Here is a 22,114-nt window from a genome sequence, read left to right as displayed (position 1 = left end):
ATGTGACTTTAATTGCAGTAAAAATTTTTTTTCCACAGACATTTTCAGAGGGATAAACTCCTTTTAGAAATCAAGATGTCTTGTTGATGAGGTAACCACTGTTCCTTCATGGGTCTTCTTCAAGAGCAGTGTCACCAGGCATCTGTGGGAGCTTCCAGAACAATGTGGCTGTGAGACACTTTCAGTGCCCAGACTGGCCCAGGACTACAGCACTGAGGCATCACCCTGGAGGCTGGGTGCTAATTGCCAGTCCTGGAGAAGGCAGAAACTCATAAAGACCATCTATAGGGAGCTTGGGTTCAGCTCAGGGCTAAAGGGAAGGTCCTCTAGTGATTTCTTCCAAGGTTTTATACCAGGGATTTCTTCTCTGGGACACCACATAAACTCTGTGGTGAAAACATTCATCTTCTGTATGAAGATACAGTATGAAACATGCTTGTAGTATATTTGGGCAAGTAAGCCACTAATGAGATCCTGAGAACTGGCCACAGACCATAAAATGACCATTGCCATTACCAAGGGTAACAGGTAACTGCTCCTTCCCAAACTTAAGTCAAGATTATTCTGGGTGTTTTCAAGGAATTCTGACCATGGACGTAAGTATTAGCTAAACTCCAAGGTTATTTTAGATCCACCTGTTTGGATGCAAATGCTGGGACCCAGCACAGGTTTTATGCAAATTTGAGAAAGCAGTAAGGAAAAAAGCTTGAGTATGTGTGAGATCCTTCTGATGGACCAATCCACAAGAGAAATAGATCCAGCTCTGATCTGAATGGGAAGCCATGTAGTCACAAAGCTGTGATCCTATCACATAGTTTGGGAATACATACAGCATCGACAGCTGCTGGAGAGGAAGGGGAGATAAAGCTCTCTTGGGCCCTTTAAGAAACCCACACTCACATAAGCAAATATTCCATCACTTTGACATTGTAGTTTTACTTGCTTCCCCTGGTTTATCACAACTTACACCTTGGTGGTTCTGCAGGATATACCCATTTTCTACCTGCATCTTTTTAACAAATACAGTCAGAGGCTCTCTCAGCAGTAAAGGTCAGAGTAGGGAGCTCTCCTTGTTGTGCTGTTACTCAAAGGAGCAGCATTCCTGTGGAAGGCAGGGACCTCTGTGGAAACACACGCTCACTGTATAGGAACACTGGACTTGCATATATATGTAAATAGTTACATATGTAAATTATTTTCATTAATACATTGGTGTAAATAGCAATATACAGCCAGGATATTAATCTCACAGATATTTCTAGAGTATGTTTGAATGTAATAGCAATTCAAACATTGTACTAAGGCACTGATGTTACCTAAATACTGTATCTGAAGGCTGAACAAATCATTCTGCTTTGTAGTCTTTACTCCTCTACATTTATTTGTCACTACTTCTATGCCCTTTAGTTGCACTGCTATTATTTTTAGTGATCACAATCACCATTGACATCAGTGTGGGTGGAAAAGGGATGAGCAGGTGAAGAGCACAGTGCTCCTCTCAGTTCCCCATGTGGGTGACAGATCCTGTGTACTGTACTTCCCCCCAGGCCTTTCCAGGCTGAGCAAGGAAAGTTGTGGAGTTGTGGATTATAGCTGGAAATACACCTAACTTTTTGAATTTGAGGCCCTTGAAACTTTTCCTTGGGTGGAAATGCTCACCATCTCTATGTCTGATTCATATGATTGAGATTGTGTTGGGATCTTTCCCTCTGGAGCCACCATACTGGGGTTTCTTCCTACACCCAGCTGTCCATTTCCATAGTAAAAGGCTGTGAGACCAGACAATCTTCCTTCAGCCAGATGTTCCTGAATTTGGCCAAAGAGATAAGCAGTTTGCAGAAAGGGATCACCAAAGAGCCCTACATAAGCACACTGCCTGCTAGTGCAACCTTTTCTCCGTTAGGAAGTCAGCCCAAAAAACACCATGAGTGTCCATGGGCTAAAAAGTCTGCAGGGATTAAAGAAAGAACACTAAGCAGTGATTTGGTTGAGTTTGCATGTTTTTGTAATGGATTATTTTAAAGCTGGATTATTTTGTCAAATCTAGGATGGGGATGAGATTTTCATGAGTTACATGAGAAAATGCATGGGGCTGTTGCCCCTGTGGGATGGCTGGCAGCACCAGGGCAGCGTGAGGGCCAGGCCCTGCATCTTACAGCACCACAGAATTGCAGAATGTTAGAAGTTGGAAGGGACCTCTGAAGATCATCTAGTCCAACCTCAGGAGGTTCACCTAGATCAGGCTGCACAAGGTGGTGTCCAGGTGGGGTTTGAATGTCTCCAGACCTAAAGACACTGGAGAACACACTGGAGATTGAACTGAATCTTACGTGCTACCAGGCTGTGCCTGCTTGGACCCCAAATCCAGATGTCTGCATGGTTTCACAAAACTGCAACCAGGGGCATGTTGGCTTCCTGGGAAGCCATAGGAGGTCCTATGGCAGAGCATGGACTGAGGCAGCCCCGTGGCTCGGGGTCTCAATCCCACAGGTGGAGGACTTGGTCCCACTACTCAGGATTCAGTCCCGTGGCTCGGGGATTCATTCACACCCCAGCTGGCGGGGTCAGCTCCAGAAACAGGGGTCTCAGGCCACTCCAGCTCCCCACTATCCGGTGTCTGGCATCCCCCCAGTAGCCCGGCACTTTTTTGGTGGTGAGTGCTGCGGCAGCACGGGGAAGATGCCCGGGGTGCCAGGAGGAGGGGCTGAGCAGCAGCCAGGCCCAGGGGCGGAGAGCTCGGAGGGGCCGGGGCCCGGGCAGGAGCCACCCCGACGGCTGCTGCCCGTGTTCCACGGGTCCCACTGGCCCTGAGCCCGGCCTTGCCGGGCCGTGGCAGACAGGGAGGGGAGGGAGGGAGCTTTAGGAACACGGGGTGAGGGACGGCCTGGGTCTGGGGTTATGCTTAAACATGGAAGTAGCCCCGCGGTGGGGCAAAGAGTCGAAAGGCGCATTTCGGTGGAACTGGGGCGGGGATCTGAGAAGATGATCCTCTTGTGTCCGGGATGAGATTGACATTTTTTTCCTCCCGCCGAGGAAGCCGAGGCCGATGGTCTAAAGGGCTCGTTGATACGCACCCCCTCCCCCATATACACCCCCGCTCAGGAAGCGCAGGTCAGGCCGCGCAGCCTTTGCGCGCTGCTCCGCTCCTGCGCGGCAGCTGCGCCGGGGCCGGGGATGCTGCACCCAGCCCTGCCGGGGAGGGACTTCCATGGGCAAGGAGGTTTGCAGCGTAATGAACAGCCTTATCGTCGCCGGTATCTTTACAACTGCTTAGATGACTTTTTAATTGTGGCTTAATGCATTTAATTATGACAACTCTTCCCCATTTTCAAGTATGATGTATTAATATTACAGATCATTAACATTGCTAAATTACTTTAATGACACAGAGTCCTCAGTGTCCCAGTTAGACGGAAAAAAAGACCCGCTCTTCTCATTTGGCTTTTTGTTATTTGCCTTATAGGAAATTCATGCACGATTCTTGAGTCTTTAAAGCATGTAGAAGAGGCTGCTGCTGCACCCTCCTTATTAAATTATTGATAGAGAAAATCCCCATGTAAAACTTCCCGAGCCCGAGACGGCACAGGAGCCAATATTGTCTTTCTAATATCCACTTCATCAATGCAAAAGTTAGAAAGCCTCGGCTCTTGAGCGGGTCCCCCCCTCCTCTCTTTCATAATTAGAGCAGACCGTATTTAACATCTGCAAAATAGTCATGCTTATAAGGAATGAGAAATGCGAGATGTTCCATTCTGTTTGCAATGGTTAGACCGTTTTAATCTCTTAACTTCAATATATGTCCTCTAGCAGGCTATACTTCTTGGATTTCATTTTTAGATCCTTAAGGCTGCATATATCTGTCAAACAGACATAATGAATTTAAAGTGCTAATGCCTAGAAGACCAGAAAAAACATTGAAATATATCCTCGGTTGATTAAATTACCACCTCTAGCTACTTTACCTCCTTATGTCCAAACAGATTTCCCTTTTTACTTACCAAGTACCGGATCTGGGAGATGTGGAAGATGTAATTTCATGGTAAAAAAAAAAAAAAAAAAAAAAAAAAAAAAAAAAAGAAAATCAAGAAAAAAACAAAACCCCAAACCAACCCATAGCCGGAAAAAAAAAAAAAAATCCCAACCCATACACGAGTCTTTAGACAAATATATTATTTATTTATTTATTTATTTATTTTAAACATCTTTTTAGATTATATGTGCCTGTACGATGGGACATGCCACTGACTGGAAATATTTTCAATTACCACCCAACCTCCAGGCTGAACCTCGCGTGGGAGCCGGTGATTTTGCTGCCCTCTCCTCAACACAGGGGGCAAAAAGGATAAGGAGGTGGGGGTCTGAAGAGAGGGGAGCGGGGGGGGGTCGTCCGGTTCGGCCTCCCCTGTCCCGCACCGAGACAAGGGGGGGCCGGACGACCCTCCGCTCCCCCCTGTTCCGGCGGCCCCGACGGGGCGGCCCAGGCGGGGAAGGGGGGGGAGGTGGGGAAGAAGAGGGGGTATCCCGTCCCCGAGGGACCGACGAGCCCGGGGAGAGCGGGGACGGAGGGAAGGCGAGCAGATTTGTCGCGCTTTGAAATGAAACGTTATAATCCCTCCAACAATCCTGTTGACTGTGAGCTCTAGCGCCGGGAGTACAACATGGGGAAAAAAAAAAAAAAAAAAAAAAAAAAAAAATGAAAAGAAGGAAAGAAGAAGAAAAAAAAGATACATTGTTGGATAAACAGCTCTTTATAGGTAAAAACTGAATGGGCCAAATAAATGAATAAGGCGACACAATGGGAGGGGGGTTGGTGGTGGTGAAAGGAAACGAGTCGGTGGCAGTGGAAGAAAAAGGTAAAAGTGAACAGAGGAGAGAAAAGGAGAGAAAAGAAAAAAATGTAAATGAGTGAGACAAAAAAGCAAAGAGAAAAAGAAAAGAGAACAAGAGGGGGAAAGAAGTAATATTTTCCTTGATAAAAATGCACAAAAGGGAAGATGAACTTTGTTCTTTTTCTCTTTCTACTCTCCTCTCTCTTTCTGCTTTTCGCCTCGCAGCACGCCAGCCTAAGCTGAGAGCTGTAATGTCATTAAATTGCAAATGCTTTTTCATTTCCGACACACACTGTTTACTTATCTGGCAAAAACATATGTTGGAAGGAATCCGTTAAATTCTGCCCATTGCCTTGGGTAAAAGTGCAATGGAAACGGACCCACTGAGCTTCTTCTTTCTTCTTCTTTTAGCACTTCCCTTATCTACAAGACTGCTTCGCAGAAAACTGGCTAGTTCAATGAAAAATGAAGATACAGCAGGAGATTAGAGAAGAACACTGAGCAAAAAATTCCTGGAGAGAGGGTCACTCCATTGCAAATGATTTCACTCCTCTAGATCTGCATAAATTACTATTTTTAAGGCATCTCCAAAGTCTGTATATTTTTCTCACTCTGTCAAACATTTAATTTCACGCCCCGTGTTCTGAATATGCTAAAATGCATATCTCTGATGCACCTTTAAGCCAGAAAAACGAATGCAAAATTGAAGATAAAATGATGTGATTTGCACTACAAGCCTATTACTTGAGGTATTTACATATAGTTTACCTCTGCAGTTCTGAGAATGATTTATTAAAAAAAAATCTGGATTAAGCTCATATAAATATGTATAAATCTTTGTTTAGAAAATAGATTTTGCAGCTGTTGTGTCAAAAAGTTCTTTAAGATTCTGTGAAGAATTTTCCTTTTAACCTGCTTTAAAAAAGAGGGGAAAAGGACAGTATTTGACATCCTGCTTTGGCAGGAAGGAAAACACACGTTCAGGATTTTTTTTTTTTTTTTGTTAAAGACTCGTAGCTTTTTTGTGTGTGTGTTTGTTTTGTTGGGTTTTTTTTCCTGTTTGTTCTTTTTTTTTTTTTTATTCCCCACACTTTTCTTTCTAAACTTCTCCGTTCCCTTCCTCTCCTTCGTCTCTTTTCGCTGGGGCTTGGTATCAGCCGCGCTCTGGGTTTTCCGAAGCGTGCGAAACAGTGGGCCAGGTGTATTAAAACAATTGTAGGCTGGGAAAAAAACCCGAAACAAAATTAAAAAAACCAAAAAACCAAAAAAACCCCAAACCAAAACCCCAGAACTCCAAAGCAGAGGAAAAAAAATACGAAGGTGTCGTTCGCTCGGCCCGGCTGTGCCGATGTTCCGTGTGGCGGCCCGGCCGGCGCAGCCGCGGCAGCGCGGGCAGTGCCCGGGCCCGTCCCCTCTGATGGCCACTGCCGGGGGAGCCGAGCCGCGGCTTTGGCCTCCCCGGACCTTCTCCTTTTCGCCACGGTAAGCGATGCGAAGGATAATGCCTCCCACCCACCCCGCCGCCGCACCCCGCTGGTGGCAGGCGGGTAGGGGAGGGCCGGGAGCGGGACGCGGGCTCTGCCCGAGGGGCTGGGGCTTCCCCCACACGCCTGCCTTGCCCGGCGGCTTCGGGGGTGACCGCTCCGGCAGACGGGTACCGGGCAGAGATGCCACTTCTGAGGGGAATTCAGTGCGCCGCAGAGAGGGGGAGGGCGGATCGGGCGGGCCGGTACCTCAAGGGCCGGGGTGCGGGCCCACCGGAGCGCGGCCCCAGACTTGCGGCCGTAGGGACCGGGACAGACTGCAGCCGCCCGCCCGGAGCGGAGCGCAGCGGCCCAAGGGCCCCCCCTGGCGGCACCGGCCCTGACGCGGCGGCCCCTCCGCTCCCCGCGATCTCCTCACCGAGGGGGGAGACACCACGGAGCAACCTCGGCCCCTGAGGTGTCTCGGTGGGGTTTCCCCTTCCCCACCGGAGAAACTTCCACCTCCTGCGGGAGAGACCTGTGGTCAGCAGTGTCACCGGGGCAGGGCAGCCACCTTTCCCTGGGAGAAAGCTGCTGTACCACCTCCAACGCTGAGTGAGGAAGGGTGTAGATCCTGAGGAGCACAGCACTGTCACAGTCGTACTTCATGGAAGTAACCTGAATAAAGTAATTAACTGCCTCTTCAGACACTGCTTGTGTTCCCTCTCCTCAGCGCAGGGAACAGCCGTGACTGGGGGGTGAGCTGTGTAAGTAGTGAGGGCACTTGCTTAGAGTAACCACGTACTTGATAGGAAGAGACTTTTCAGATAACTTCAAGGTTAATTTAAGACTTAGCTGCAAAACCTAGACTTTGAATAATACATGAATCACAATGTTTCCACCGGGATACGGTGACCGGGAAGTGATTTTTCTCCCCGCTGTGGTCCCATCATCCTATTTTCATGTCCAAAACAGAAACCCCAGATCTGCTGCTTCCTCCAACAAAGAGGCGTGTCGTCGCGTGACACGACAAAGTCACTTGCTGTGGTGTGATCCATGTACACACGCTGCTGCACATTTTGGTCTCTGGTAACAGACCTCGGAGATAAGAAATCGAAACTCACCCGTCAACACATCAGAAACGCTCAGGGGTAGAAAACTGTGTTTATTTTTTTTTGTTTGGTTGGTTGGTTGGTTTTGGGTTTTTCTTCCTTTGAAGGGTGGTCAGCTCTGGGCTTATGGCAGCTGTCAGCTCCTCTGCTGTCATGGATAAAGGCACTGTGCTTCCTCCACTTGCCAGCCCCAGGGTGACTTGGGCCATCAACAGAGCTTTCTGCCTTGGAGGGATGGAGATCAGGGTCTGAACTCATTCCTTTCCCCCACAAAGGTAGGAAGGGGGGAAAAGAATCAAACACACTCAATTATTCTTGAAGACAAGCAGCAATGATTCTCATGTGCAAATGACATCAGTGACAATAGTATGGCACTGAAGGCTCCTGAAAGCCATCACTTCACATTTAAAAAGGAAAAAAGTGAAGGCATGAGGGAGTTACGACAGCCTTGAGAAGAGCTTTAGTTTGGACAGCCAACATTCATCTCACAGACTTCTCAGAAGGAGGTCTGCCAAGTATTAGGTATGTAGTGGCCAAAAACCTGAACAAGGCTGCAGGATGACACCAAGATGTACAGCAGGCAACTGAGTCTCACATGATATGTAACTCTTAAAACTGTCAGAGGGGGATTGGAGTAGGGTCTCTCCACAGAATGTTTGCTCCTCCACAACCAGCACCGTGTGAGGGACACCTAGGCAGTGATCCCTCTTCAGATGGCTCAAGTTTGCTGAAGCTCCACAGGCTCAACAGTCAAGTGAAATCCTGAAATTGGTCACCTCCACACCACTGAAACAGGCATTTATTAATTTCTAACAAACCTCTGGAACATTCTGCTCTTGATGTGACGTGCTCAGGTCTGCACCATCAATACTACACCATGATTAATGTTCTGAGAGTCTTAATGCTCACCAAAACCAACTGGGAGAGCTACAGTTTGTCAGGGCAGAGATGGCACAAAGTAAGGTTTCTATCATTTGAAGTCCCTGTTATCTTGACTGAAGTCACCACCACACAGGCTGGAGGAACAGATGCAGATCACAGTGCTTTGGACTGCAGGGACAGCTGAACACATGCATGTGGAGAAACTTCCAAGAACCAAAGCAGCTCTATAGCAAAGGACAAGCAAGTGAGCAGATCATGGTATCTAAGATACATTCTGAAAACGGCTGCATTTAGCAAAGACCTGAAACTGGAGACACATCAGTGACAGAGGGATGAGTACACCCTCCTCCTACAACCCTCCTACCACTTGGCTCAGGAAAACAAGGTGATGGAAATAACAGATGATCTCCATGATTCCCAGTTTAAGGCATAGTACTGACCCACCCCTCACCATGTGGAAGATCCATATTAAATTACTCTAGGGAATTTGTCACCACTTGCTCAGTCTTTCAGGAAGCAGCAGAAGCTTCTTCCCCTTATCATAAAGTCTAGAGGTGAGCAGCTACCAGGGAAGTGCTGGAGATGTGATTGCATGAGAATGAAGGGTAAGAACAAAGGCACAGAGATCAAATACCCATAACTTTAGATGCTTAAATATTTTTAAAATATCTCTTGAAACTACTCAACTTTGTATCTTGCACAATATAGGTCCCACGTAAACCTGTATTCCTTCCCCCAGTTCCTCCTAACTTCCTGGCCTGGCACTACCTCCAAGCAATTTCATGTCCTTTCTGTGAAAAAGGAGCAATGCAGCCCCATCACTGTGAACTTCCCATGTTTTCCACACCAAACTCATTACCCTGCATCTCTCCCATACAGTATTATCTGGATATATCCACTAAAATCCTTGACCTGACAGGATCCTTCATAGCTAGTGTAGTCTATCACAGGAATCACATCTAAGCTCTGGGTAGCATTGCCATATGCAGGGTAGGGAGCCTTCCATATGGTTTCTGAAAAGTGGTTACAGCACACGTGCACCAGGCACTTTTCAAAGTAAACCAGATCTGTTCATTTTTATTTTCAAAATACCAAAGCAGTAAAATCATGTAATTGAGTAATCACTTGCCAAATTTCCTTTTTTAATCTAATCTATTTTGAGTTACATCAGAGCCAAAATGCAAATTAAACTGGTAAGGTTCCAAGAGTTGGGGTTTTTTTTTCCCTTTTAGAAAACACAATTTAAGGTACTCATAAGTAAGGAAATTTAAAAAAAAAAAACCCACAACATTTGTTTTGTATGCTATAAACTCTGGAAAACAGGTTTCAGCCTGAAGAAAATTTTCATAGGCAATAGGTTAAACAGAAGTCTTATGTAAATTTTGATCTCTTCTTAACAACTCCAATGTTCATTTCATAACATTTGATTTGGAAATAATGCTATTGTTTTAAAAGAGGCTCAAAGGGTCAGAAAGTAGGCAAAAAAGGTATCCACTCCGAGGCACACATACAATCTTTTGGCTCTAACTCCTGTATTAAAAAAGGAGAGATTTATCAGATTGCTTAGTTGCAGTCTCTGCCAGTCAATTTTTTTTTTTTTTTGTGGTTGCTGTTGCAGCAGCATTAAAAGCCAAACGCACTCTCCAGCTTGGGCAAACTCATCAGCACTTGACCACGAGGCGAGACAGATCCTCGCCATCCTACTACAGCCTCAAGAAGTCACTCATCTCAGCAGATTAACAATCAGATAGATACAAGCAGCTTTCCAGAGGACTCGTTGCTGGAAACCATTGCTCTTCAGGTTGCAGTTGTTCAGGGTAAGTTTCTCCCTGCCCACTGGCAGACCCTGTGGAAAGCTGTGTGACCACCCATGGTTGTCTTCTACAGCGGTGCTGCCACCTGCTGAAAAAACTGGCACCCCCTCAAGCCATGGCTGGTTTTGTAGTGTTTTTATTCCCTCAAAACTCCTTCCTCAAAATAGGGTCTGCTTGTGATGCCTCCTGGCCCCTTTTGTAAGGCTGCAAAGGCACCACTGACACTGCTCATTTTAAAATACTTTAATGCAGTCCAACAATTTTCCTTTTACTGGAAAAAACCCTTGACGCTACTCTTTAAAGAGAGCAGTTAAGAGAAGGGTTAGGCCAATTTTTATCATTTAGTGTTTAGCAAAACAGCAGAAGACATACAGGAGAGATAGAAGCATTACCAAGCTGATAATCTGAAGACTGACTGACTTTGCAACTACCATTCTAAAGGGCTTCTCACCCCTCTTCCACATGGCTTTTTCTACCCCATCCCCAGCAGTGCCACTGGTACTCATCATGTCCTTGGTTTGATGAGCTAAAATCACCGAGACCTAACTTGTTTTTTTTCTTTTGCTGCTAAAGGCTGAGTTTTCTACCGTTTTAACTCAACTGCATCTCGCTCAAACGGCGAGGTGACAGCCGGTGTCAGTTTGAGCAAAGCAGGAGCAGCGTGCAGCCAGGGGAACAGGGACACACTTTATTTGGCAGCTAACAGTTGGCCCAAATTAGCTGTGATGTCAAACCACACCCTCAGTTCTCTGATGGCTAGGGAGACCAAAGACATGGTAGAGAGGGCAAGGGAGAGACAGGAAAAGCGTGAAATCAAAACAGACCAAGGATAAAGAGAATGCACATACTAGATGCAAAGTAGGGGCTGGACTGTGAGTGTTGATCGTGGGAACAGATGTAGAGATAGAGAGAGAAATGACACCCATTACACTCAAAATCATACATGTGAGAGAGGGGGAGAGGGGAGGGGAGAGACAGAGCGTGGTGGGAGAGATGGAATTCACAAGACAGGAAGATTTGTAGAAAATAAGGCCTTCAGAAAAACTGGATCTGAAACTTACTGTTACCTGGAAAATGACCGTCTCGTTGTATGGATGTGGTTAGAAAAGAACGACGCTTGAAAAACAGGATGAGACTTTTATATTTGGCGTTTGTAAGGATCACCAGCCCTTTGTACACTGCCTAGTCACTCAAGAAGAGTTAAAAGGTACAGCATAACATCAGCTCTGGCCAGCCCAATAAACCCTTATTGTATTCTCTAAAAAGTATCAACTAGAGACAAAACACTGCACAGAATAAACTAGAGCCAAATCAAATAAAATACTCTTCCAGTTCTGTAGAGGATCGAGATGCAAACAAAAAGACTTTGATACTTCCATGGCTCTCCATTGGCACAGGCACCAGAAGAGAATATTCATTAGATCTGACTATAAATGTTTGTCTTGTGTGGGAGGTCTTAGTATAGTCATATGTATTAGAAACTTGATATTTTTCCAATCAAGCCTTTCCACTTGTATTTACATATATTTAATTGTAAATATTCATCTTCCTATCTGAAGCACTTTAAATAAATGTACAATAAACACATTCAACACAGAAGGGCAGCGAATAGCTTAGGGGACTTGTGTTCCAACCTCCACATGGCTGCTTGGGAGCAATACAAGATGATCCCTCCTCACAGCTTGTGGGGGGTCTCGTAGACTGTGCCGGTGATCTCACTCTCTTTTCTCCTGAAGTGGGATCCTCCCCCCCAAGCCAATAAATCATAACTGATGCAAACTGGCATCTGTGCCAGTAGAAAAGGCAATGGCTGGCAAGGAGATGCCCTCTCACACACAGAAATGTATTTCTTCAGAGCACGAACAACTTTTCTTTTGCAGTTGTGTCAATATACACTTAGCTTTTCTGAGCACCGAAACACGGGGGCGACAGAATCAGTAGACTCTTTAACTGCAGCTTTATTTAAACCAAAACCACATAACACACAGAAACTCACATGTGAGATGTTGTCATTTGATCCCAACTGAACAGTGCTGTTCAGCACGGTCGGCAGTGGCAACGCTGCCTTTGGGGACACCACGGGTCAGGAGCCCTGGCAGCAGCCAGGGGGCAGGAAGCCTGGAGTTGCTGCAGCTCTCCACAAGAACTCCTTGGGCACTGACACACCGGGGCTGCTCCAGCTCCCAGCTCATGTGTGGTTGCTACGGAGTGCGTCGTGAGTTCTTCAGATGTATGCATCAAACCAGAACAGCAAGAGCCCCAGCTTGTGACAGAAAACATTTTTTCATTTTTGTGACGGAAAGCACGTTTTAGAAAAAAGAGAAGTTTTCCACTCAGGATGCACTGATCAAAGACAATTGAAAGAAAGCTGGAAGCTATTCTTTCAAGATGAGGTTATGAAACCGAATTGATAAAATGGGTAACAGTGTGAGTAAGCGTGAAAAAAGCAAGGTCTTATCAGCTGGCCTCACAGAAGATGTAAGTCAGGATGAAGAGATAGGCTTTTACGTACTTAAACCACTCTTCAGGCAGGATCCAGAGGCAGTGAGCTTCAAGCTAGAGTACAGGTAAGTATGAAGCTTTGGAAATTAGTCATACTTGAAGACTCTCCCGAAAGATACCCTGTACCGAATTAACTAACACCCTGAATATTACTGCAGCAGTACTGACCCACTGCTACAGTACATGTTAATCATTTAATAACATAAAACTGGACAGTGTGGGTTATGAAAGAAAGCTAATAGGTTTGGGTAGAAATGCATGTCCTTTTTACTGCTTACCATGAGAAAGTGATACTTAACTGCTATAGTTACCATAATAGCAAAGTTAGAATTTTATTTTCAAATAATTGGATTCCATGGCAAACTAAGAAAGGATAATGATGGCTGTTGACTTCTGGGGCAACCTGGAAAAGATTAGGAGACAACATCTTGTGCTTCATATTTACACTGAGATTGGTTCTAAATTAATTTAGGTATATTTATAATGTAAGGTATATTTATAAGGTGAAATTAAGACACCATTTACCTTAAAACTGACAGACTGAAGTCAGTGGGAAGTAAGAAAATACTTCTGAAGAATAAAACAGAGTGCCTCTTCTGAAAGTCACATACAGGCTTTTTTTTTGTGCATAGATCAAAACTTTTATCACAACAGATCATAAACTGTAAAGAAGTTCTAGTGTCTATCAAAAAATTCTATTTAATGCACGAATTTCATGTCTTATACATGAGGACAGATAGAACTCTTCCACTGCATTATTGGAGACTTATCAAAAACAGGATGCTTTTTTCTTGAGAAGATGAAAAGTACAGAGATAAGCAGTGAAATAAAGACAGAAGTTTTAACCAATAATATTTTTGTGTGGTTATCAGAGGAATGTAATAATTAATCTTTTAATCATTCTGAAGATTGTGTGAAATCATAATATCTCATCTTTTCCAGCCTCAACCTGCCATTCTTGATCTGAATTACAAACAATAAGAAAGGAGATGATTTAATGAGCAACTTTGTCATGTTGCCATTTTGCCTTAGTCAAAGGCAAATGTCTAGTTTTGCCTCTAAACTAAAATGGAACGACTTATGTTTCAACTATGCTTGCAGCTGAGGCAAATGTGAATGGAAAAGTTAGGGCTGTTTTAAAGCTAGAACTCCAGTGTCTTCACATTTTCACAGAGACATAATACACACTGTTATGAAGAAACATTCATTTACTAGAAAATAATATCCAAGTTGTGGAGAAACACATGTGTATGAAGACAGTCTGAAATTTGACAAATACTAAAACTAAATCCAAACAGAAAGATTCCAGTCACAATGGCAATAGGTATATTCTTATTCTGATGGAAAAATAACAACTCAGCATGATTTAATCATAATAAATAGGCACTTCAGTAAAGTATATTTTTACACTGGCTTTTGGAATGCTAGGGCATCACAAAGTAGTATGGCTTTATTACAATGGATGGTAGATGGCAACTACTTAGAACCCAGTGCCAACATGGATTATAACAAATCCAGTGAGTATTTTGTTTTTCAATTATTCATAGAAAATTTAATCCTGATTAAGTATCCTTGGGCAGGAATTCATGGGTAGTTGATGACTGAAACCAACATTTATTTGAAATGCTTCTGTTAATTTAATCTGTGTATATGGCTTAATTATGATTGAATCCTCAATGTAACAGAAATGAATTATATCAGGATTAAAATTCTAGTACCATATCACCCGTTCCATTTTCTTTGCCTCTTTTTTTTCTTTAAAGATGCGAGCCTGCTGTTTTAACTAACTTTATGTTGCTATGTCTTCTAAGCCTTGAACACTGTTTAAACCTTCACTACTGGATGAAATCTTTAGTTACATTTTTTTTCAAAGGAGATATAAACACTATTTTCATTCCCATAGCAATTTTAACCACTATGAACATCAGTTGTAAAAAAGGCTTTTCTTTTACACCAATAATAAAGAAAAGTTTCTTGCCGTCAGTTGTGAACATTTTACATGTGTTTTCTAGAGGACTCTCCTCTTTTGTTTCCCCTTCTTTTATACAAAAAATGCATTTTCCTTAAAGCATTAGAATAAAAGAATGTGTACTCATTGTTACACATCACACCAATTTCACAACTGGCCTATTTCAGACTTGTCTGAGCTTGCAGATGCTTTAAGAGCTGCATTTTATATAAGACCTGCAAACCTAGTATTGATATAAAGCAAGGACATTTTTTGTGGCTGTGAATGGGAGAGAAAACATACACTGTACTTTTGATACAGCTCAGCACCACATGCTACACATAAACAATATTTATAAAACTACCCACATTATGGATTTTTCCATTCCACAATACCTTTAACAGATTAATCTAGGGACCTCGTCAAACCAAAGGTCTGTGAAGTGCTCTGATACCCATCACTCAGTTTTCCAGTAAAACCAATGTATCTCACACCTGTGACAAAAATACCTGCATATTTAGGTCATTATTGCACATTGATTACAAAATGTATTCTTCCTAAACATCTCAGAAGTGATGTCGGGTTTTATGTCCAGAGGATACTGTTAGTGGCAATGTCACTGATGACAGTGACGATACTTCCCAGTATAGACTATGAGATAGAAAAAGTCTGTATAGGATAACCATGGAGATGCACTGACAAAGGATAACACCTATGGTAATAATCTAGAAACAAACAAACAAACAAAAACAAAACAAAACAAAAAACAAAAAACAAAAAAAAAAAAAAAAAAGAAAAAGAAAGAAAAAAGAGAGAAAAGGAAAAAGTAAGTAGAAAAAAGCCCCAAAGCCACAACACCAAACAACACAAAATAAATTTCTATCAGCATTCTGTGTATGTGCTTGAGGTTTAACTTTAAAACTTTTTACGGCTGCTGCAGTTCCAAAAGATGTGAACGTGAATCTCAAATCCAGGATTCAGACTCTCACACCTGGGTGTTTTTAAATCAGCAGATAGCCCTAGGCAAGTCACAGAACCCTTCTGGCAGTCTCTTTCTGGGGAATTTCAGGCTTGCAATTCACCACCCATGCAGTTTCACAAGCAGAGGTGATGTTTAGATATTCTGTTCTTACAACAAACACAGCGGGGTGGGGGGGGGAAGCCTGAACACTTTGCACTAGCACAATCATGGAGCTGTGAGGACAGTGATTTAGCAGTTCCACTTAACCAGACCTCTTTTGGGTGCAAGTTTATTAATCTGTAAAAGATGTGTAAGGCAGTATTTATCAAACACATCAAGGTAACTACTCTTTAGAAGTCTGTGTATGAATGGCCAAAAATACACGTTTTTTTTTTCTTAAATAAAGATGGTATTAATTGATCATGCATCTGAAACGCAACTAAATTAACATAATGTAGGAACTGAAGCTGCACACAGTGGTTAAACTTGACCAAATTCAAGTGCAGGACAACTGCAATCTCTCCAGTAAACTAAAAATCCAAAAATCTTGCAAAAACTTCTTTTACTGATCCTACCTCTAACAATTGTTCCCCCGCCCCCTGCCCTGATCTCGTAAGTGACAATAAACACTCTCTGTGAGTACACGCAGAGGAGTCTTTTTCTTTCTTCCCTTCCTAGATTTATTTATTTAAAAATCGAATGTGGCATTTCATTTACTACATGTTTTTAGAGGAACCTTTTCCTTTTTCCCCTTTCCTTTACATATCCTCTACACAAATAAAAGCTCAGTTTCAAAAAATGAACAGATAGTTATAGCTACAAAGAGAGAAGCTGCCCTGAAATGAGGCAGTCAATCACCTAAGAATGGCAGCTCCATACACAAGTTCTCCAAATCCCAGTATATTTAAGCAAACGAGAAACCCAATGGTGAGTCCACCTTTGCTTTTAACTGTCTAGAACTCACAAATTGAACTACCTATTTGGACAGATTTCTTAAGCTAAAGAATACTGTTCAGCTACAGGTTTTCTGACCTATTTAGCTATACAAAGCTTTAAAAGAATGAAGACTAAAAAGCAAACAACAACAAAAAAAATCCACCGATTTATCTTTCTACAAGCTTTGTTAGAAGAATCCCCAAGGTGTTTTTAATTAAAAAACAAACAAGCAAACAATAAAACAAAACACCCCCTCCACATTTTCCATTAACAATCACACCTCCCCCCCTTAACTTAGGAATGATTACCCTTGGATGATTCAAACCCTCTATGCCTTTGTAAAATATGACTCACGTTAGCATCAATGAGAGCTGTGTGACTAAGACTTTTCAAGTTGCTTTGGGGTCATAAGATTAACAGCCTAAGAGCATGAGTTTGCTAACAAACACTGAACATGAAGAACAACTACTATTCAAATTCCATCTCTTTTATCTTGCCTGTACATACCTTTTCTCTTTGATATTCTCTGAATATTACAGAAATGGTTGCAAGACATGGGTGGCACAAAAACCAGAGAATGCAGGCCTGAAAGAGAAGATGAGTATAAGTTATAAATGACTACATGCCAGTTTAAAAGAAAGAGATGACAGTTAGAGGAACTGCATTTACATTTCTATCTATTTTATGAACCCATTGTTTAATTTTCAATCAACAGAATGAAAACCACACAATGAAAGGTGGGATTTCTGTTTAAAAAAGCTCTAAACTCTTGTCAAATTAACATGACTACTCAGAGCATGATGACAGGGTGCAATTTAATCAAATCAGACATTTAAGCATTAGCTTTCTTAGGACGGAAAAGAGTTTTGTGCTTCAGTCAACTGCATGCCACAATTATATTTACAGCAGCAGGGATTAGTTTCCCTGATGTAACCCATACTTTGGCAAAGGTGATATAGAACTCCCTTTTCAGCGTGCTCCTCTCCACTGTGATAACTTGGTAAAGACCAGCAGCCAGTGTCAAAGCTAGGCAAACTCTGAGGCCAATAAGCAGTCCACTTGCTAAGCCATGGTGTGAATGGTAGCTGTGGTGATTTGTGTCTTCAAACTGCTCCCAAATTAATAAAAAGCTCTGTAAAGGAATAACAACAGAGAACTACATTTAGAATAAACAGGGTTATGCTAAACCTCAATTAATCTTCCCGACACAGATTAAATTATCTACACAACTGGTCATGCTTCACTCTCTCTGTTGGAGACTGCCATGTTACACAACCCCCTCCCCCAGCCTCAACTGCTTTTTGGCACTACCTAATATTGCAAGTGCAACTAATAGGAACAAAGTCTCACTTTTTGCATTCTGTAACTTTTAGAAACTTTGACAAGTTTCCTCTAATTTGGGCAGAAGAAACCTTAGCATAAGATTAAAAATAATCACCTAGTTAAACAGTTGGCCTACTCAGCAGGAAGCCCACTGAAATGATTCCACAGAACTACAGGGAGGTGTCTCCTTCCACTTGGGATCCACAACCTGTAAAGCTTGTTTCAAAGGCAGGCGACTACGCCTTTTCTTTCAAAATCCTAACAGGATTCACTTTTCTTTTTAAAGATGGGGAAGTAAGAGGGTGGTGCTGCTGCCCCTTTTATACAATAGCCTGAAGGCTCAAACATTCACCCAGGTTGAACTTCGATCTCCCACAATTCCCTCCTTTGCCTAAAGGATATCCAGCTCGCATCTCCCACCTCCTTGGAGAGTGCACCAACTGCCAGGCTATAGGCTGTTCTTGGGTGGGCCACTCTCCACCCCTTCTATTGAAGCTGTGCCATTGTGGAGAAAAGAATTCAACATCAGCTAGGTCAGAAACTCTGAGCGAGCCTGGCTCTGCAAGCAACTGGCTTGGAAACCTCCTAGGGTCTAGGAAAGGGAGTGTCACAGCTTCCAAATGCTGTTCCAACATCTGGACAAACTTTCTAGCCAACAGATAACTGCATGAAAAATAGTAATCCTCCTTAACCCTCGGCAGGATCCAATTTTGTAGAGGCACTGTGAGAAAGAATATTGATAGATCCTCTAAGGAAAATCAGACTAAGAAGTGCCTTTCTCACTCTTAGCTGGGCAGAAGGCAGGCACCGCCTTGTTGCATAAATACTGGGTTTTGCTAAAGAATACCTTTTTAAGACTTTGGGAATGTTAACGTTACAAATTAGAATACCCATAAAGTTTAGAGTCTTCCAGCATCGTGTAGCAGCTGAATGGCATTTAAAGACTTGAATATATACTGGAATCCAGTCCACCAACTGCACACATCCAACTTGCACTTAGGTTTCAGGTGTCTAATGAAGCAGGCTTTCTGAAGAAAGGTAGGCAAATTTGATTTATATGAGTGAGGCAGCTCTGAAGGCCTTCAGAAGCAGACATTGTATGCCTCAATTTAGAAATCTAAATTATTCACATTCCTTTCTGAACACATTCAAAGGCGTTCTCACTGCATTAACTACATAAACAAAAAGCTTACTGAAATTAACTTTTTTTTTTTTTTTTTAACTGGGTAATCCACCTGTGCCTTCCAAAGCCTGGTGTTCTTGAGTCTCATCAGTTTTTTCACGCAGAATATCCTTAGAGAGTGCTGCCTTGCTTTTCCCTTCCCTTACATAGGCCATGACACAGCAAGCATGACTACTGTCATTTCAGTCAGCCCTCAACTACCTGGATGGAAAATGAAAGGACAGGAGAGGGACAGACATGAAGCATGCACCTCTTGAACATCATGGATTACTTGTAAACAATCTGACCAACATGCTTCAAATATTGCACTAAATTTCTGTATAGCTCCAAGCAGACGTCTTCAAAAAATCCAAATACTTGACAGGATTCTGTCAAAGAGTAGGACTGAAATAAGAAAGTGTTTGGTGAAGCTCTGTCTACACCCTGATTTTGTCATGAAATCAGTGAATTACTATTGCTGAAGTTGTTTCAGTCCAGGTAGAACACACCTAGGCAACAAACAAGGGTTCTACTGTTTAAAAAAAAAAATCATTGCTGTCTTGTACAGAGTATTTCCTTTTTGACATCAACTCTTGGGAATAGCTGAAGTATTTAACTTCCCTAGACTGGACATATACTGCCTTCACCTATGAATTGAAACTTCTTGACAAAAGCACCCATCTGGGGGGGAATATAGGCTGATGGAGAGAAAACTGTGATACTGCTTTAAGAAAAAACTTCAGGTAGATCCCATGCATAGCTTAACCTTAAAGAACAGAGTTCAACAAGGGTTTCAATTTTCCTTAACTATACCAATAGCAGCAGCGAAGAAGGAAGTGACTTTCATGAGAAGATGACAATGAGCTGGAGTAAAGGAATCATGAGAACAAAGTTCAAATCCTCATGAGAAAATACTGTCTGGCAGCAGGGTATGCTCAGGACTAGCCTTTTAAAGAGTGTAAACTGTGTAAACAACACAGGAATCAGTTGATCAAAGACTGTGTAGTAACACAGAGTCCAGCTTCCTTCAGTTTCATTAGATTATTCCAGAATAAGCAGAAGACAGAGGCATTAGAGGCAAAGATGGAACTGGCAGTGCAACACAGTGGAAACTCAGACAAGGTGAATATGTGTCACTGCTCTTACTGTGAGCTGGGACTGTTCTCAGTCACCAGAGAAATGCTGTAATCCTGTAAGCAGATCTTATTAAAAGAGCAATCTGTGCTCTGGAGTGTTTCTAGGTTACAAAGGATTAGGCAATCTCTTCTCAATGAAGGAAGAGTTTTCATAGACAAGCATGATCTTGAAGTCAGAATCTCTTTCATTGGCTATGCCTAGGAAATTAAGGTAAATAAGCCCTGAGGTCCTTTACCTTGACCACAGAAAATTATGTATCAGCCTACTTAGCTGCAGTTAGCAGGAACAAGCTGAAAAAACACCCAGATACCAACCTGCTGGAATGGATACCAGGGACATTTATTTGTTGGCAGTGAGCAAAAATATGTTTGAGCTCTGAGAGGAAATGGTGGGGAAACCCCGATTTTTACCCAGAAGAACATCTCTGCTTAAGCTGTTGACAAAAGAACTGGCTGAATTAGGGAGCTGAAGAGCTGACTCACACTAGCTATGTCCAACATTAAGACCACAACTGCTCTACTTAAAATTAAGGAGAAAGACCATATCCTTGTTTACATAACACATTGTTCAAAATACCTAATTTCACCTGCACATACTTCTGACTTATCTTGGTCTACAGTGGACACCAACCACTGTCCAGTACTAGTCTTCCTCTTCAAATGCTTGAGGAATGTTTGCCATGGACATAATCCTGATGTTCCAGATATACAAGCTGAACCTCCACATCCACACAGTGATGAACCAGACACTCTTCTTTTTTGTCATGAGGAAACAGTTCTGGTAGAGCCCCTCCTCCCCTTCACAATGGCACACTGACTTTATGGCAAGCCAAGATAACCTATCAATCTCCAGTACAGGCAGGTTCTCATGGGACAGATCATCTGTCAGAGGCCAGGGGAAGGGAGACGCAAAAGGGAAATTAAAAGCAGCAGCAAGACAAAGTGGATTAACTAGCTGCTTCCAAACATATCTAGTAGCTGAGTACCTCATGTCATGCATCATATGACATTTGGGTACTTGAGTATATGATGTTGGCAAAAAAATGGTCTATCCTAAGGTAGGAGGCAGAGCTCATTCTAAGCACCTTTGGGGTGTACCTAAGAAGGCCTGTGAAGTGTGATGTCTAATGCAGTAAGATGCTGTCATTTTGGTCAGGTTCAATGTGATCAGCCATCTTTCTAGAACCATTCTCTCCAGTCTGATCAGTCCTGACAGCTGAAGGCCTGTGTGATGGGAACAGCCTGCCACCAATAAACTTTTGAACAAGATTTGTGTCTCAGCAGCAGAAAGTGGAATCTTTAATTAATACAGAGTGGCCTGGGAACCTTTTGTTTGGAGGCTGAAATCAAGAACAAGTTAAGGCAAAGAGAGATGCTGAATGGCAGACTTGTCCTTCCTTTGAGATGCCACCTCTTTGCAGCCGCAAAGACCACAAGAGATTTGCTTACTAGGAGGCTGTGTCCACTCCACACTGATGCTAACGTGTAGCACAGCCTGGAAAGTTGCTGACATTTCTAAAAGAACTAAAAGGAAGAATCCATAGCAACAGCACAAAGAGGAGAAAAAACCCTGAATATTTGCCGAGTAATTTGAACTAGTACCAGGCAAACAGGGTCAGATTGTTTGCCAGTCAAAATCACAGCTAAGTTTAAGAATAACATGTTTTCCCAGGCACTGTCCACTTGTTTTGACTTCCCCGAACATGAGGTGAAGGCAAGTGGTAAAGAATGTCAATAAAATTAACATGGTTCAGTCTCTATCTTCTGCACTAGAATAAAGTTTCCAGCTCCCTCCACAGCAAGTCCTCAGAACAGTCTGTCCAACCTCTGGCATGGGAGGAAGCTGCTCTCTCAAGAATCTCTGGCAAAGAGCAGGACAGAGATGAGGTAATTCTATGTTTTTAGCCATTAAAAGTGTTTATTGATTGTCCTGTTACAGCAGGTCCATGTCAATCTAGTCAGGCCAACAAACAACAGAATAATTCAGAAAATGAAGTCTTGAGCTCACCACCTTTGACTGAGTCAATACACTGTGGGTCCTGCTCC

General features: G+C 42.9%; 1 protein-coding gene across 3 annotated transcripts in view; it reads right to left on the bottom strand.

Moving 5' to 3' along the window:
• Positions 1-4,236: 4,236 nt before the first annotated feature.
• GPR180 (G protein-coupled receptor 180) overlaps positions 4,237-22,114 on the bottom strand; it is a 33,492-nt gene continuing 15,614 nt past the window's right edge. For 2 of the 3 annotated variants that reach the window (XM_071741832.1, XM_071741814.1), the window contains exons 7-9: positions 17,388-17,579; positions 16,955-17,032; positions 4,237-6,049 (exon numbers count right to left, since the gene is read on the bottom strand). In XM_071741832.1, the coding sequence (XP_071597933.1) occupies positions 5,810-6,049; positions 16,955-17,032; positions 17,388-17,579 (510 nt within the window). In that variant the 3' untranslated portion in view covers positions 4,237-5,809. Of the gene's footprint in view, positions 6,050-9,334; positions 15,276-16,954; positions 17,033-17,387; positions 17,580-22,114 lie in introns of those variants that run through there. The other variant, XM_071741824.1, reaches the window with a different exon arrangement.

The sequence above is a fragment of the Heliangelus exortis genome, chromosome 1, assembly GCF_036169615.1.
Source record: "Heliangelus exortis chromosome 1, bHelExo1.hap1, whole genome shotgun sequence".
Taxonomy (NCBI): Eukaryota; Metazoa; Chordata; class Aves; order Apodiformes; family Trochilidae; genus Heliangelus; species Heliangelus exortis.
Note: the sequence above shows the minus strand (reverse complement) of the source record. Positions and strands in the feature narration are given on the sequence as shown.